Genomic DNA, 14,872 nt, shown 5'->3' with positions numbered 1-14,872 from the left:
GTGGCCGCCGCCGCGGGCCCGGCCCGGCCCGGCTGAGCGCTGCGGCCGGAGGAGGTTTCGTGCGCGGCTCCTGCGGGAGCGCCTCGGGCAGGGCCGCGCAGCGCGGATCGCGGCGTTGATGTGCGCTTTCTCCCCCGCAGCAGCAGCAGCAGCAGCAAATGGCAGCGCTAGGCAGACCCTGCCAGGGCATCCCGGCGGGCCCGGCCGTGGAGCTCCCCGCGGCGCCCGCCGCTGCCCCGGACCGCCTCGGCCCTCAGCCCTTAGCCGGCGGCCACGGCCGTCTGCAGCCACCCGGGATGCTCATGGCAGGGATCGGAAGCGACGGCGTGGACGGATCCTCCGGCCTGTGCCTGCAGAGCAGCTTCGAGCTGGCCTCCCTGGCCGCGCTGGGGAGCCACAGCGCGGGGCTGGCGGCGGCCCCGGGGAGCTCCTTCAGCAGGAGCCGCAGCCAGTAAGTGCCGGAGCCCTTCCCGCACCGCCGGGCCGGCAGTGGGGAGCCGCGGCGGCTGCTTGGCCAGGCCGCTGGGATTTGTTTCCTTGTAGCTGGTGGGAGGTTAGAAAATTGTGTTGTGCTCGGCTAAGGACCTTGAAGCTGGCTGGTGGGGGATGAAGGATTCTTTTAAAAGGCAAGATGGAGTGTATCATCATTGCATACTTTCAAACTTATTTATTTGTTTCAGTATTTTTTTAAGTATCCCTGTGATACAAAGTGTTAACAGATTCAAGCTGGGTCATGTGTTGCTTCTTGAAATGTTTGAATTTTAGCAAAAATTGGTCTTGGCCCTTGTGGAAAACTAAATTATGAAAAGAGAAAAAGTTAACGTGGAATTCTGTTCAGAGAACTGAGCAATTACAGCTGCCTTTGACTTCCTTTGGAACAAATTGGCCATTTATTGTCCCAAACTTTTACTCCCATCACAACTGGTGGCATACTGTGACTGTTGATCTTAGATGAAATTTTCAAAGGGAGGAAAATACTGTTTGAAAATAACCGTGTAACCAAAAGATAAGATTAGAAGCCAAGTAACTGTTTTTCTTTTGTAGTGTCTCTGTGCGATGTGGAAAGAAGCATAAGCTAGAAGAAGAGGCAGAAGGGTAAATTAATTTGTCTTTTATAGCCTGAAAAATCCTGATTTGCTTTTTGTTTTGTAAAAGATTTGAGCACATCTCACCTACAATACAAATAGGAAGGAAATCTATCATTTTCCATTTGGAACTCTTATTTTGAATTGCACATGAGCCCAAATCCATTTCTATTACCTAATTAATTGTGTGGCACTGATTTTCCTGAATAGGTACTCGCATTTTACTAAGAGCAATGTGGATTTATTTTCTTTGTTGAGGTTGCTTTGCCATAGTGCGTCAATGCTGCTGAAATGCACTTTACATTTGTTCCTATAGAGTGCCACATTTCTTTTTCTGACAATTGTAAACTTACTTTGTTTCCTAGCTGTCCTGTGCGGAAGAAGAGACTGACAGGAGCCAAAAATTGCCCTTTGAATCCCAGCACTGAAGAATGGATTCTTTGTGCAGGTCAGCAGGCAGCTGGGGAGGTAGCAAGTCAGTATGGTGGCAGCGGTCCTGAAACTGCCATGTTAGAAATTCCCTGTGAAGAAATGGATCAGACAATGGGGGAACAGCAATGCGAGGTTGCTCGCAGGAAACTTCAGGAAATTGAGGACAGGTAAATGCAGGGATTGAGTAGCCTGGCTTTGCTGAGCTTTCCCTTTTTTGGTGGGCATTCAGGGGTAAATCTAGCACTCAGCAGTGTGATAACACTGCTGTAAGTCTGAGGTGAACTTTTTGTTCAAATGATTTCATTTTAGGCTACCCATGGTTCTGTGAATCTTCAGATTGATCTGAAATGGAGGGTGCTAGAGCAGGAGATGCTGAGTAAATAACACCCTGCTCACAATCATTATGCAGCTTCAATATACCATAATGGGGTTTAATGCTCTTCTGTGAGCATCCAGAAGCTCAAATTCTAACATCTACCTGCTCAGGCTTGAGTTCAATTTTTTTCAACCAACTGCAGCTTGTTCTGTGATACAAATTTAAAATAGATGTGAATTTGTCAGTGGAGAGGGGGCAGCATGAACCAGAGAGGTCTCTCTGCACACATGCAGTAAGGTTGAGATTCATCTTGGTGATGGTGTGACGTGGGGTAATTGGGTGGCTATAGACAGTCTGCTGTAGTGTTTTAATAAATTTACGGTGCATTCTGGCCCTTGAAAGATTTCTGGGAATGGCATGTGTATGTATTAGTTGATTGCAGAGGAGCTTGTATTCCAAAATATCTAAAATGACCACTGCAAATTATTGGAAAAGCCAAAAGTTATAGAAATTTTAAAACAGGATTTTTGGTAGATTACTCTATAGATGGTGCAAAAGGAGAAGCAAGGTACTGTTAGACTGTTATTTTTTTAATGAGAAAATCAGAGTAGTGAAATCTGTCTCTAATATCTGTCTATGTCTTCTTTGGTCTTCTTGGAGAATTGTTCCCTATTCTTCCCAGCTACACTGCTAAATTTTCTGTAAAACAAAAACCAAAAACAAAGGAGATGCTTCCATTTGTTCTAAACACTTCAACAATTTGTGCTGATTTAATCTCAGAAGCTGGCACAGTATTGTGAAAAGCTGTTTTCAGTACCTTTGCAGTAATTCTCAACGTCCACTTTGGGGAATTGAGCAGGTGAAGCAGCTGCATAGCTGAGACTCACTTGTGTAATGTGACTGAATCATACAGTTTCCCTTGTTTATTTTCTCTCAGTGTATGTTTGCACTGACACTTCTGGGATAACAAAGGGGTAACAAAGCTAGCTCAGGTACCAGAAGTGGCATTGCTGCTAAAGTGGCTTCTGTGATGAGTCTTTGTCAGGGTATTTTGGCCCAAGAGAGACTCATGGCCCTGCTGCTTCTGGTACCCAGCCTAGGTCAGAGATCTGCACAGAGCAGAGCACGTAGATGTGACTGTAGTCTGCAGTGGATGTTCCTGATAACAGTATGCTCAATAGTGTTTATCTCCCTCTTCCCCCTCCATTCCTAGGATAATTGATGAAGATGAGGAAGTTCATGCTGATGGAAGTGTTAGCAATCTGCCCACTCTTATCCTGTCAGATACCCTTAAGAAAGGGATGAAGAGGGATTTTGGTGAAGTCCTGACAAAGAAAATAATAGAATCTATGTAAGTTCTGGAGGAAATCACGGTGCTATGTAGCTAACATGCAAATGAAAAGAGAGACCTTGTTTCATGTTTATGGAGATATCCTTGATTACTGCATTATGCAGCCAGCATTGTATAACAGACCATTCATCTGGTTAAAAATAGGAAAAACTGTCCTAATGTACAAAAGAAATAAGTGTAACTGTAGTGGTCATCAAGTATGTGTTGGTACTCCTCACGCCTACAGAGTGAAATTTGTTGAGTGAACCAGTATCAGTTTTGACTTCATGTATATGAATTTCCAAAATGAGAAGATCTTGAAGTGTGACCAACAGTGGTCAAGTTTGGTGCAAAAAAGAGAGGAAGTACAGGATTAGAACTAGAAATGATGGAACTAGTTAGGGAAGAGGAAATTTAATGGGGGGGGGAAGGTATATATTTCTGGAATGTGGTCTCAGGCTAGCTCAAAGGATGAAGATACAGGTCTTCTGCATTTAATAGCTGTGCTTGGAGAACTTAAATTTCTTACTGAAACTACATCCCTTCTAGGAGCCGTCCTTCTATGGAGCTTGTGCTTTGGAAACCTCTTCCTGAATTTATGACAGATAAACTGAAGTCTGTTTCTGTTAAGAACTTCAAGCAGCAGAGTACAGAAGTGTGTCAAGCTAAGCAGCCAATACCAAGAGCTCCTTTTGACCCACAGACTGAAACGTTCCCTGGATCCCAACAGACTGCCATGTCTCCAGATCCATATGCTAGTTTGGGAATATCTGGGTGTGCAGAAGAAGAAATGGAGTTGTAGATGCCAGATTTTAGACTGGAAGTGGTGAGCTTCTGATGCTTATTGCTGATGTTTTTTGATTTTTTTTTCCTGGTTTGATGTGTGAATCTGAAGTTATATTATTTGTTTTTGTTTTCTTACTGTCATAAGCACACCACAATCATAGGGTGACCAGGAAACACCCTAAGATTTCTGTGTTCCAATCTGTTAAATATTCTTACTTTTATTGAAAAGGTAATTCAGAGGCCTTTGGAACAGGGAAGTTGTTTTCCATCTTGCTTCATGGTGAAATATCCTCTTAATTGCCCTTGGTAAAGCATAAAATCCAAATACTGAATGTAACTGTGGTTTAAGCCACACCCTCTTCTTACTGAGCCATTGAAACTGGTGCACATACTATGCTTGGCAATTTGGTTTAATTTGAGTTACAAAATGTAAAGGAAGAAGTATCTTCAAATCTAGTCACAGATAGAAAAGCAGTCCCTCTGGTAATACAGACTTTCACACCATCTTGTTTGTTTGAACTTGATGTAAACTCCGATGTAGGAATTACACAATCCCCATGGAGTAGTAGGGAGGGAATATTACAGCTGAGTTTAAGTCTTTTGCTTTGTAGAAAGTAAAGCCAGCAGTTATAACTTGCAGGATATCTGCTAACTTCAGTCATCTTTGGTTCATTGGCTTCTCAATTTTATTTGTGGGTTTTTGATGTTGCCCTCCCCAAACAATGCGAAATTTGGAGAAAATTGGTTCTCAGCAAAGAGATTCACATTTTATATTGTGCTGAGATTGTTTGTATGCATGGACTTGGAAAGTCAGTTGAAGACAGTGTAACTTCTGATGAAATCAGAATGGCATCCATTAATTTGGATAAACATGATGAGTAAATCAGATAACAGGGATAATGGCTGCTTGCTGCCATTAGGAGGGTCAAATGCTAGATTATTGTTTGTATCCAAGTCCCAGCCTTTGCTGGTGAAGTAAAGGAGATGCCCGTCTTTTTCCTGAGAGAATCTAGACATAAAATTTAAGCCACAGTATGTGCCAATAATATAGCATCACATTGTTTATATAGATGTATGCCAAAAGAGTATTCTACCCTGCACAGGGTGCCAAGGAAAGGAATTCACAATGAGTTATTGCTTGTACCTTTTCTCAATGCACAGCAGTTCCTTATGCTTAAGGTTCTCTTAACTTAAGGGTTTTATCTTTTGTTCATAAGTCCTTGAGCTTTCTCAGATACCTGAATTGAGGCTTTTCATAAGAAATCCCTTTCCAAGTAACAGGTTATATTCAGAGTCCTATGTCCCAGTCTGGTTTGGACATTTTGCTAACATAAAGCAGCAAAAGTACACAGTAACACAGTTCTCATGTAAGAAAATCTACTCTTCCTCTGCACAGCTAAAAGATAATCCTTGTCATAATATTCTTTACTGTTAAATAACCCATAGTTGAAAGCTTAAAATCTAACTTCTCTTTTTGCAGTCATCCTTTATTTCCTTCTGGTTGTTCAAAAGATACCTGTTTGTTAAACCCTGTTTATCTTGCTGCTTTTGTTGAAGGTTGTCTTAAATTTTCCATCTCATTGATAAAACATTTTAGAGTTTCACTAAAAACACTCCAGCATTTGCTTAGGTATTACTCTGGAAACCAGTATACACCTGTACCATTCTGGAAGGTTTATTAAGTTGATGAACATGTGCAGCCTATCTTGCTATAATGCCCAATTTCATTTCAGGATCTGCTATAAATCTTTTGCATGAGCTGTGTAAAACTTCTTATGTATTATTAAGCTGCTGAATGTCTTTAAAACCTACAGCCTTTGTCATGCTCCAGTGCTTGAGTAGAACAAAAAGCAGTCAGTTTGGAGAAGGCTGTAGTCACTGCAGGTAGAAAATGTGATGCCTCCAAGTAAGTAACTGGTTTTCAGCTTGCTGGATTATAGTGAAAGTTCGAAGTTGGAAAAGTATTTTGGGTGAAAGCTCTGAATCCTAAATAAACTGAAAAAAAAGGATAAAAATTTCAAAAATGTGATGAAACCATCTCAGCAACACTGAAACTGCAACAGAAGATGTAAAAAAATGTGGGAGGCATAAATACATTAAATGATGCAGTTGTTTTCCTCTTAAAAACACCAAATTATATATCAGATTTGCAGAATAAGAAATTGTTGTAGATGGCTTTTAAGCATACTTTTTTCCTGCTAGCTTTGTACCAAAGGTTGACTTTCAGGGGTGTCTTTCCTCTTAATTCAATGCCAATAGAGCATCCCTAGCCTGTTACCTACCATCTGAAACAAGAATAGAGTGGTGCACTGTTAACAAAGACTATGAGATGGAGAAAAGAAATTGTCTAAGAAGTTTGCTTTAATAGAAAATACTTGCTTTCATTTGTTCACAATGCATTTCTGCCCTTGTGATAGGAGACTGAGGATGAGTTGCTTAAATTGAGAGAAGAGTGGGTTAGAGTGGGAAACAAGTGACAAGCACTGAGCAAGATCCTTGCTACAGCAATCACTTGGAGAGGGTGATTGGATGAGAGATCAAGCTGTGGGCATTTACACACTTCTGTATTTGTGAGTTTCATTTGTTGTTGTCTTCATTAAAAGACTTTTATTAATGCTGTTCACAAACAGGATGGCAAATGCGATGCAGTATTAGGAAAAACATTATTTTGAAATACGAAAGATCCGATTCTGGTCTGTCTTCTCTTGGGACCAAATCACCCTTTGTATGTCAGTTTTCAATAAATTTTCTAAAGTATTTTTTAGATGACTGTTTCATTCCTGGTAAAAGTGACAAAAATCTTGGGAGCCTATGTGCAGTCCTTCAGCTGGGCAGTAAAGTACTCCTCTGGCTTAAGAGTTGAATTTATCTATGTTATGTCAAAGGCATGCCCCTTTTTTCCTCCACAGTATTCAGCAGGACAAGGGAAGGCAACAGCAGAATTGAATAAACCTGAAGCTGCCAGGAAGGAAGAGTTATTCTGTCATGACCCAAAGGCCTCTGACAAAGCAATAGGGCTACCAATAAGTGTTGCTATAGCTTTTGTTTTGAGATAATTCATTTTACTTCAGAATAAAACTATTCAGAACTAAGCAAGCTAGGTATTCTTAATGTTAGAGAAGACTTTGAAATTCAGATTTTAGTAATTTTATTGGAAGGTAAGACTTTTGCTTTTTTTGTGTACCATATTACTGGACTTGATTCCAGTAGAAAATACTACTGTTTATAGGAATTCTGAATGGTAGTAGGCTTCTGCATGCCAAACAAGAACCGCTTCTGTGTTTTAGTGGAAGAGATCTCAGTATCTATTAACAGGCTGTTGTGGGACCCAGTTTCTGCAGCAAGTCAGGATAAAGCATGCCAAGTCCTGTCACCTTGAATGTTACTAAAACATCTCTGGTTTTCTTTCTTCCCCACCCCAAGTTATTTTTGTCAAAATGGAATGCAAAATGTGAAATAGCACTGAAACCAAGAAAAGCTGTGCCAACACCTGCAACAGCTCTCTTATTTTCAGTATGAAATTTGTCTCTCCAGCTGTTTTTAATATTGTGATAAATACTGGATACAGGAGCAAATGGATGTGGACAATGAGAAGTCCTGCTGTGGTATTTGAAATTAGCTCCTGACCAAGTGCCATTTGATGCTTCAGGACTTTTGTGTGGTAATACAGAATCTGTAACCATTTTCACACCATGTCTGTCTAGCACCCACCTCCCTTCAGACTGAGAATTTTGGACAGCATTACTGGCCACGTGGGTGCCACCACTGCCCTGATTTTTGAATATTCAGGCTTCAAGCTCCTACCACATGCCTGCCTTGCAGAGGCTAAAGGTTTTGCTCCAGTAGCTCTGGCCCTCACACAAACCCATCTACCCTACCCAGTGCCCCCAAAAGGGAACTGCTGAAGCATCCAGCTGCAGACACCTTATGAGCAGCGCTCCTCAATGCATTGTGGCAGGGTGAGGCACTGAGGGACCTGAACTTAAATTCTCCAAGGCCCAGATACTCTCCCCTCTCCACTGAGTTCTAAGGCAAAACAGGGTCAGTGAGCTGCACTGCATTTTAATTGCACCAATACAGTTAAATATTAAATGAACAAAGCGACTCTACATAGCAAATGGAAAACAAGCATTTAGTGAAGCTGTAAGACTTAGAGACTATTAAGGTCTAGCCCAGTTGACCATACATGAATATCCCAGTTTAGTTTTTGGTGTTAAAATGTTAACTGGAAATCAAACCATTTCTGGGTTCATGGAGAATGAGCAAGTTCTTGAGAAACAAACCTGCCTCTCTCCTAAGCCAACACTGACTGGGGGGTTGCCAGGGCAGGCCAGGACACCCTTGGCTTTTTCATACCATCTACTAGCATGGTAAAGATGAGAAACACTTTTCTGAACGGACTTGATTTTCCCCACATACACCCCCCAAAAGGGGCATTGCTGATATCTGCCAGGGCAGCTGTTCACAGGGAGTTAACACTACAGGTTAGACAGTGATGAGCTGGGGAAAGAGTTCCTTGGCAAAGCTGTCCTCCCACGCATGGTCAGTGCCAAGTGGAGACGATGTATCGCTGAACGGTGACAGGGATCCTTCATACCCAGAGTCACTACAGCCATCCAACAGGTAGCTTGAGGCTTCAAGACTATGACAAGAAGAAAGCAGATGAGAAAAGCCCAGTTCAGGCACGAAGCTGTCTACAGGTTCCTTCTTCACAGACACTGGGACATCAGGGATGGCCTTGTCATCAGATGAAGAGAGGTTTTCTTTTTCAATTTTCACTAGCATGTTAGTTTGGTTGCCCGCTTCAACAGGAATTTCCACTACTAGGGGTTTTGTATACACATGATCAAACCTTATGAGTTCATTAATGGCTTCCAGCTTAGCTGATGGGGACCCCAAAGAGGGAGAGACGGTGGTTGGTATGGAATTTGTTTCTCCAGAGACCTCTTCGTCCAGCTTTTCCAGGCACGTTGACTCTGAATCAGCATATTTGAGAAATAACTCTGGGTCCAAACTGTCCAGAAACCCCAAGAGGAGATCAGACTGCAAAATGAAAGACAGTTTTAGAGAGATAGTTTATTACTGTTGTAGCCAAACATCAAATGTGGCATCTATTACCTCCACGTGGAAGTTAATATTCTTGGTAAAACAACTGTGATTGCATCAGTATATATTATCAAACACACAGTTAAGGCAGTTTTCTTGCAGAAAATCACAGAATAGGACAGGTTGGAAGGGACCACACTAGGTCACAGCTGGTCCAATTTCCCTGCTCAAGCAGAGTCATTGTGGAGCACATGGCGCAGGATTGCATCAGATGGTTCTTGACTGTCTCCAGTGAGGGAGACTCCACAACCTTCTGGGCAATCTGTGCCAGGGCACAGTCATTCTTTGCCTACAGCTTTTTTTGTAAAGGTACTGGCAAACCCCAGGGAATTATACATGCATTTGAGATTTACAGCCACTATTAGAAGCTCCTTGAGATCTCGTACCCATCAAGTACAAACAGCACAGCTCCTGCTGGCTACACAGAGCACAAACCAAAACCTGCCTCAGGCAGACTTGCACATGACTAAAGCTCTGGGGACTGGGTTTTTTCATGTGGGTGTTGCTGAACACTTGTACTTACTGGACATAGGCTAACACAGCTGTTCTGACATGGCATTCCAAGATTTGGAATGAATGGAAATCATCAAATGATTTAACATCAAAACGTTACAACACAAGTCTTAAATCTACAGTGGTTCCAAATTTCATGGGCAATTTTTATAGGACTGGATGCTCACCTCAGAGTCTGAAGAGTCACTGCCATCAGAATCCATGTGGAAACTATCAGAAATGGTGACTGCTGGGCCTGCACCTGCTGCAGAGGAACACGTAGTCTGAGTGCTGCGGACTCAGCGGACCCGGTCACCAATCCAATCTCATCCACCTGGGATTCCTTCACAACCTGTACCAAGACAAAAACTCAGTCACTGCAAATGTTCTGGCAGGCACCACAGTACATGATCTTCAGGATCATCATTTTTCTGCTAAGGTTTCCAACACAAAATTCTCTATTTGCTTGTTCTGTAGGTACCTGAAGCTAAGGTAATTTCAAAGTTAGCTGAAGCTTGCACTTTACTTTGTTTGACACTTTTAAATGAAAGCCTGACCCTTCTCCACCACATCTGAGACACATCTACATTACTGTAACAGTTTTGGCTTCACTTCTGTAAGGTAAAAAAACTAAGAAAACTGTCTTTGAACAGCCGGGAACTAGTCAGCTTTCTACATCCCACGTTACCCATTTCGACGTGGCACCCGCGGAGTTTCAGGCCAGCCTCCATATGGAGGACAAAGGTATTTCCGGCATATCCCTGCCCACAGCTCCGAGGCTGCCCGGGGAGCGGGGCAGCTCTGCCCACGGCGGGGCGGACACGCCAGCAGCGCGGCTCACCTGGAACTCGTCACCCTCCTCCTCCTCCGTCTTCAGAGCATCTAAACCCAGGCGGCAGCGGAGCTCCTGGTTCTCCCGCGCCAGGTTACACGTCCTTTCTCGCAAGAGCTGGTTCTCCCGCAGCAGCTTCTGGTTCTGCAAAGAGCCGTGAGGCAGGGAGGCCACTCCACTCCTCCTCCTCCATTCCCTTATCTCCCCCAGCCCCTTACCTCCTCCTCCAGCTCCACCACCTGCTGCTCCAGCTCTGTCATCCGCGCCTTCTTCCTGTCGCGGGCACTCTGTGCCGCCACGCGGTTCTTCAGCTTCCTGCGGGGCAGAGCGGCCGTCAGCGGGACACTTTACACCCACCAAGTACAGCCGCAGCCCTCCCGGCGCGCCCCCACTCACCTGCGCAGCGCCTTCTCCTCCGGGCTCAGATGCGTGAGCCGCTGCCGCTTGCGGGCCGGCTGCGCGGTCTCCATCCCCGGGAGGCCGGGGTCGGCTCCTGCCGGCAGGACAACGGAGAGATGCCGGGCAGCCGCGGGGCCGGGAGCCTCAGCCGCTTTGCTAGGGATGAGGAGCAGCCGCGGGGCCGCGGCACCGGGCAGCGCTGCCATGGCGGCACAACAGGACAGCGGACACGCCGCCGGCGTCACCAGCGCCGCCGTCTGCGCCCCGCGCCGCCCCGCCCGGATTTCTACCATCGTGGCTCTCGCTCATTGGCTGCGAGGCGTGACGCCAAGGCCGGGAGAGCCCGTGATTGGCCCGAGGCCGCGGGCAAGGGGGGAAGCGAATTGCATCAGACATGAGGGCTGCGGGCGGTGTGGCGCTGGCGAGGGGCGGGGCTTGCGAACGGCTGTGGGGCCGAGCGGGGCCGTGAGGGGCCGGAGGGACCGGGGGGACCTGTGCCACCCGTGCCGTGCCCTGCCCTGCCCTGCCCTGCCCTGCCCTGCCCTGCTCTGCCCTGCTCTGCCGTGCCCGCCATGGCGATGGCTGAAGTTGACCGGTTCCTTGAGGAGGCAGTGAACCAAGCCTAACGTGGCGATACAGCTGAAGTCGCTCTTTGGTCTCCTTTCCGGAGCCGGTCTGTCACAAATTGTCACAAGCATAACAGGTGTCACGAATGGAGCTGTAGCAGATGCTGTAAGAATGAGCTTTTTAATCTAAGAAGACCAAAAAGCAGCGAGGTTAGCGATTGATGAGTGTGAGCTGCAGGGGACCGTGCAGGAATCCCTCGGGGGTGTCACACCCAGGCAGTTCTGAGAAGCAGCGGCGCTGTGAGGGAGTGAAGTGAGCACTTCTGTGGTGTTTGACGAAGGAAATCACCCTGCCGTGGTGGGTTGGTGTCAGATCTGATAGATCTGGGGTTCAGACAAAAGTTTTGTAGGTAGCAAGCCGAGAAATACTCTGCCCGTGGGAATGCAGGTGTTCAGCAACCTGCGGGCAGCGAGGCACAGCCGTGCCGGGCACCGAGGGTGTTTGCACTGCCGGCAGCTCAGCGCCTGGAGCTTTCCGCCTTTCCACTTGTGACAGTTGCCAACGACCTGAATAGTTATGAAATGTCGAGACTTTGGCTGCTCACAATTATTTCTGAAAGCCATTTGTACATTGGTTTTAAATTAGTTGAGATGTTAAACACTAAAGGAAAACACAAGCTTTAGAAGATCAAAGACACTGGTGTGCTGGTTTGGCATTACTCCAGCACTGGAGTTCTGCCAGGCTTTCATGATACAGAGAACAAACTGCATTTGTGAGCTCGTGTTTGTTCTTTTCTTACGCACTGCAGCATGACATTGAGCTAAGGCTGAAAGTTCATCTTTCTACTTTGACACCTTTGTGAAAAACATGGCGATTTTTCAATAAGCCTTTTAATCAGAGTGCAAAAAATTGTTCATTTGGGTCCTGCTAAGCCCCTGAGATACTGGCCATTGGAGATACTGCTTCTCTTTTGTATGTCTCTTCTGGATTTGGACTCATGTTTCTTCTGTAATTCTAATTCCCACTTTCAAGTGTTACTTTTTTCTACCAAAATGCAGATTCAGTATTAATAACTGCTTCTGATTTCAGACATCCATTTCAAGTTGCCCTTATTTGCAAGAAAAGTGTTGAAGGGGGTGAACAGGGTTGCCATACACTGTTGATTTGTAATATTTACAGCTATATCGGGGAGATCTGATTTATCATTATATAATTTATCATAAAGATATCCATATGTCTTGGTATTATGAATGAAGAAAAATCCTAACCTTCAGTTTGCAGGTGATTTAATTTTCTTATTTAATTTTATGTGGAACCAGAGTCCATGAAAAGCATGCTTCCTTTTGCAACATGGGCCTGTGATCTTGAATAAACCACAGAAGTGCAGGGACATATGTGCAAGTAGTGGTGCCTGAGCTACTTCACAGTGATGTGTCACCAACAAAAATGGAAGCTGCTCTTGGCACTGGTGGTGTCCATTGTTACTGAATATAATAACAGCATCCATTAGTGTTGGCAGTAATAGCTAGCAAAGGAAGGGCATGACACCCTGCATTCTAGTCCCGTTGAATGGTTTTAGTAGTACTAAGAAGATGGTGCAGTTGCTGAGAATATATTTAGGCTCACAAATACTATGTTAATCACTACCATTAGGATATATAAAGTGTTTTATTAAATTTATGGTTGAGTCACTGGGTAAGAGAGAGCCTAAGAAAAGGTCCATAAAGTTGGTCTTACACTATGACACCCTTTCAAAGAGTTTTAACAAAAAGGCTTCAAGTTTAATTCTGATTTCTACTCTTTTTTTCCCCCTTCACTGTTTACACATTCCGGTCTTTGTATTTTTCTTTTTTTCAGTCATTGGATTTAATCCTGTGATCCACGTGACTCAAGAATGCTTCTCACCCTGCCTTCACCCCACTGGGGGGTTCAGCACTACCACCAGGGATGTGCCAATGAGGATACTGTTTGCTGTCCTGCCAGAAACCACATTAGTTCCTGCTAAAATAGCTTTATGTTTTATGTTCCAGGTGGCCAACCCACCAGAGGAAATAATTTTGTTTAACGAAGGTGGAGAGGCTTTCCCTTGTGTAATCTCAGATACAGAGAAAGAAATGTGTGTTCAATGTTATCTACACATGAAAAAAGGGGGAATAGAGGAGGAAAGTAAAATGGAAGAGGGGGGCATAGAGAAAAGATTACCTGACAATCATAATCTGAGAAAGAGCTTGCTTGCCAAATGTGTGTCTGAAAATACTTGGATGGTGGCCCAGGCCTCCAAGTTCTTGACAACAGCTGGAGTGTTCCCATTCCCGTATCAATAGCTGATTAAATGAGAAGAGGACCTGTTTAGCAGCCTAAAACAAGGTAATTCAAAACCTGTAAACTAATTTTACTTATTCTTAAATGTTGTCATTACACATTTGGATTCAGGAGTGCATCTTTCAAAGTTTTAGTGCTCTCAGTCTCAGGGAATATGCAGAATCTGTATCCTCTGGCTACTGCAAAGAACTGCCACCCTGCCTGCATGGCTTTCCTTTCTCTTAACACTGCCACAAGCAAGCCTTTCAGAAAGGTGATTTTCACTCTGCTCTCATCCCTTCTCCATTAATACTTAATAAGTTATTGGGATTCTGCTTCACTGGCTTCTGTGATTGTTCCCAGGTTGTTCCATCCTTTCCAACACCAGGTTACCACCAGAAAAGCATGGAAAAGACACAGTCAGTTCAACTTTAAACCATGATTCTCCTAACATATGTGTGCCCTGCATTCCAGTTCCCTATCCGCCTGTCCTCATATTCCACCCACATGTTACTGGTACTTCCAACTACCCAGAATTTCAAGGAAGAGTGAGGTAAGTCTGCCTGAGATCCATCTTGGATCTTGGTTGTGGCCAAAGGCATAGGCTGGAGAGTCTTACTTGGTCTCTTTATGGTTCATTCCTCTGACCTAGCTGATTGTAGTACACCTGTACCTGAAGTGACTCCTGTTACACTTCTAATACCTTCAGGTCTTCTTGCTGGAGTTCTGTCTGTATTTTCCCCATAGCAGTGTCCCAAGCACTGCAGGCAGCATCAGCTGGCTCAGGCAGCCCATATCCCATCACAGAGATGTCTCAAATGCCCCTTTGTAGGGTTATCTGCCTCCCCATGCAATAGGGTTGGTTCTCCCATCACCATAGTCAATTAAGTCTTGCTTCTGATTCACAAAAGAAGTCTGAGTTAACTCAGGCAACACTATCAGTGTTTTTGGAAAAAATTCTGCAAGTTGATTAGAAATTAGGCCTTTTATAAGGCTTTTCTTCAGGAAAAGTGGGTCTCCTTTCAGTGCTACAGGAGTTCCCAGCAGCCATAGGCACTGAGGTTCACCTTGGAGCCTCTTTGGGTAGTTCAATTCCATTGCCCACATACAAAGAGGTTGTGCCCTATTCCAGGTTTAATGGTAGCTTAGCAGCAATAAATTTCAATGCAGTACCTCATAAAAAAAAGGAGATTAGGAGTACACTGCTCAAAAGCCAGGTGTAGATG

General features: G+C 44.5%; 2 protein-coding genes across 2 annotated transcripts; one reads left to right on the top strand and one right to left on the bottom strand.

The window, feature by feature from the left end:
• Positions 1–23: 23 nt before the first annotated feature.
• CCDC117 (coiled-coil domain containing 117) lies at positions 24–6,706 on the top strand. The gene is made up of 5 exons (XM_021544732.3): positions 24–451; positions 1,045–1,095; positions 1,451–1,684; positions 3,047–3,184; positions 3,713–6,706. The coding sequence occupies exons 1-5, from the start codon at positions 159–161 to the stop codon at positions 3,963–3,965; spliced, it is 969 nt and encodes a 322-aa protein (XP_021400407.2). The 5' UTR covers positions 24–158; the 3' UTR covers positions 3,966–6,706.
• A 1,978-nt stretch (positions 6,707–8,684) lies between these two features.
• On the bottom strand, positions 8,685–11,057 carry XBP1 (X-box binding protein 1). Its single transcript, XM_021544734.2, has 5 exons — positions 10,776–11,057; positions 10,598–10,694; positions 10,389–10,523; positions 9,736–9,899; positions 8,685–8,992 (listed from the first exon to the last, which is right to left on the bottom strand). The coding sequence occupies exons 1-5, from the start codon at positions 10,982–10,984 to the stop codon at positions 8,803–8,805; spliced, it is 795 nt and encodes a 264-aa protein (XP_021400409.1). The 5' UTR covers positions 10,985–11,057; the 3' UTR covers positions 8,685–8,802.
• Between the last annotated feature and the right edge of the window lie 3,815 nt (positions 11,058–14,872).

This window comes from Lonchura striata, chromosome 18, assembly GCF_046129695.1.
Source record: "Lonchura striata isolate bLonStr1 chromosome 18, bLonStr1.mat, whole genome shotgun sequence".
In the NCBI taxonomy this organism is placed as follows: Eukaryota; Metazoa; Chordata; class Aves; order Passeriformes; family Estrildidae; genus Lonchura; species Lonchura striata.
This window is presented reverse-complemented; position numbering and strand designations above follow the sequence as displayed.

Excerpts from the sequence above, each read along its gene's own strand:
- CCDC117 (XM_021544732.3), top strand. The coding sequence starts at position 159 with ATGGCAGCGCTAGGCAGACCCTGCCAGGGCATCCCGGCGGGCCCGGCC. Across the intron at positions 452-1,044 it reads TTCAGCAGGAGCCGCAGCCA|TGTCTCTGTGCGATGTGGAA; the intron begins GTAAGTGCCGGA and ends TTTCTTTTGTAG. Across the intron at positions 1,685-3,046 it reads CTTCAGGAAATTGAGGACAG|GATAATTGATGAAGATGAGG; the intron begins GTAAATGCAGGG and ends CTCCATTCCTAG.
- XBP1 (XM_021544734.2), bottom strand. The coding sequence starts at position 10,984 with ATGGCAGCGCTGCCCGGTGCCGCGGCCCCGCGGCTGCTCCTCATCCCT. Across the intron at positions 10,695-10,775 it reads GAGGAGAAGGCGCTGCGCAG|GAAGCTGAAGAACCGCGTGG; the intron begins GTGAGTGGGGGC and ends TCTGCCCCGCAG. Across the intron at positions 10,524-10,597 it reads TGGTGGAGCTGGAGGAGGAG|AACCAGAAGCTGCTGCGGGA; the intron begins GTAAGGGGCTGG and ends GGCTCTTTGCAG.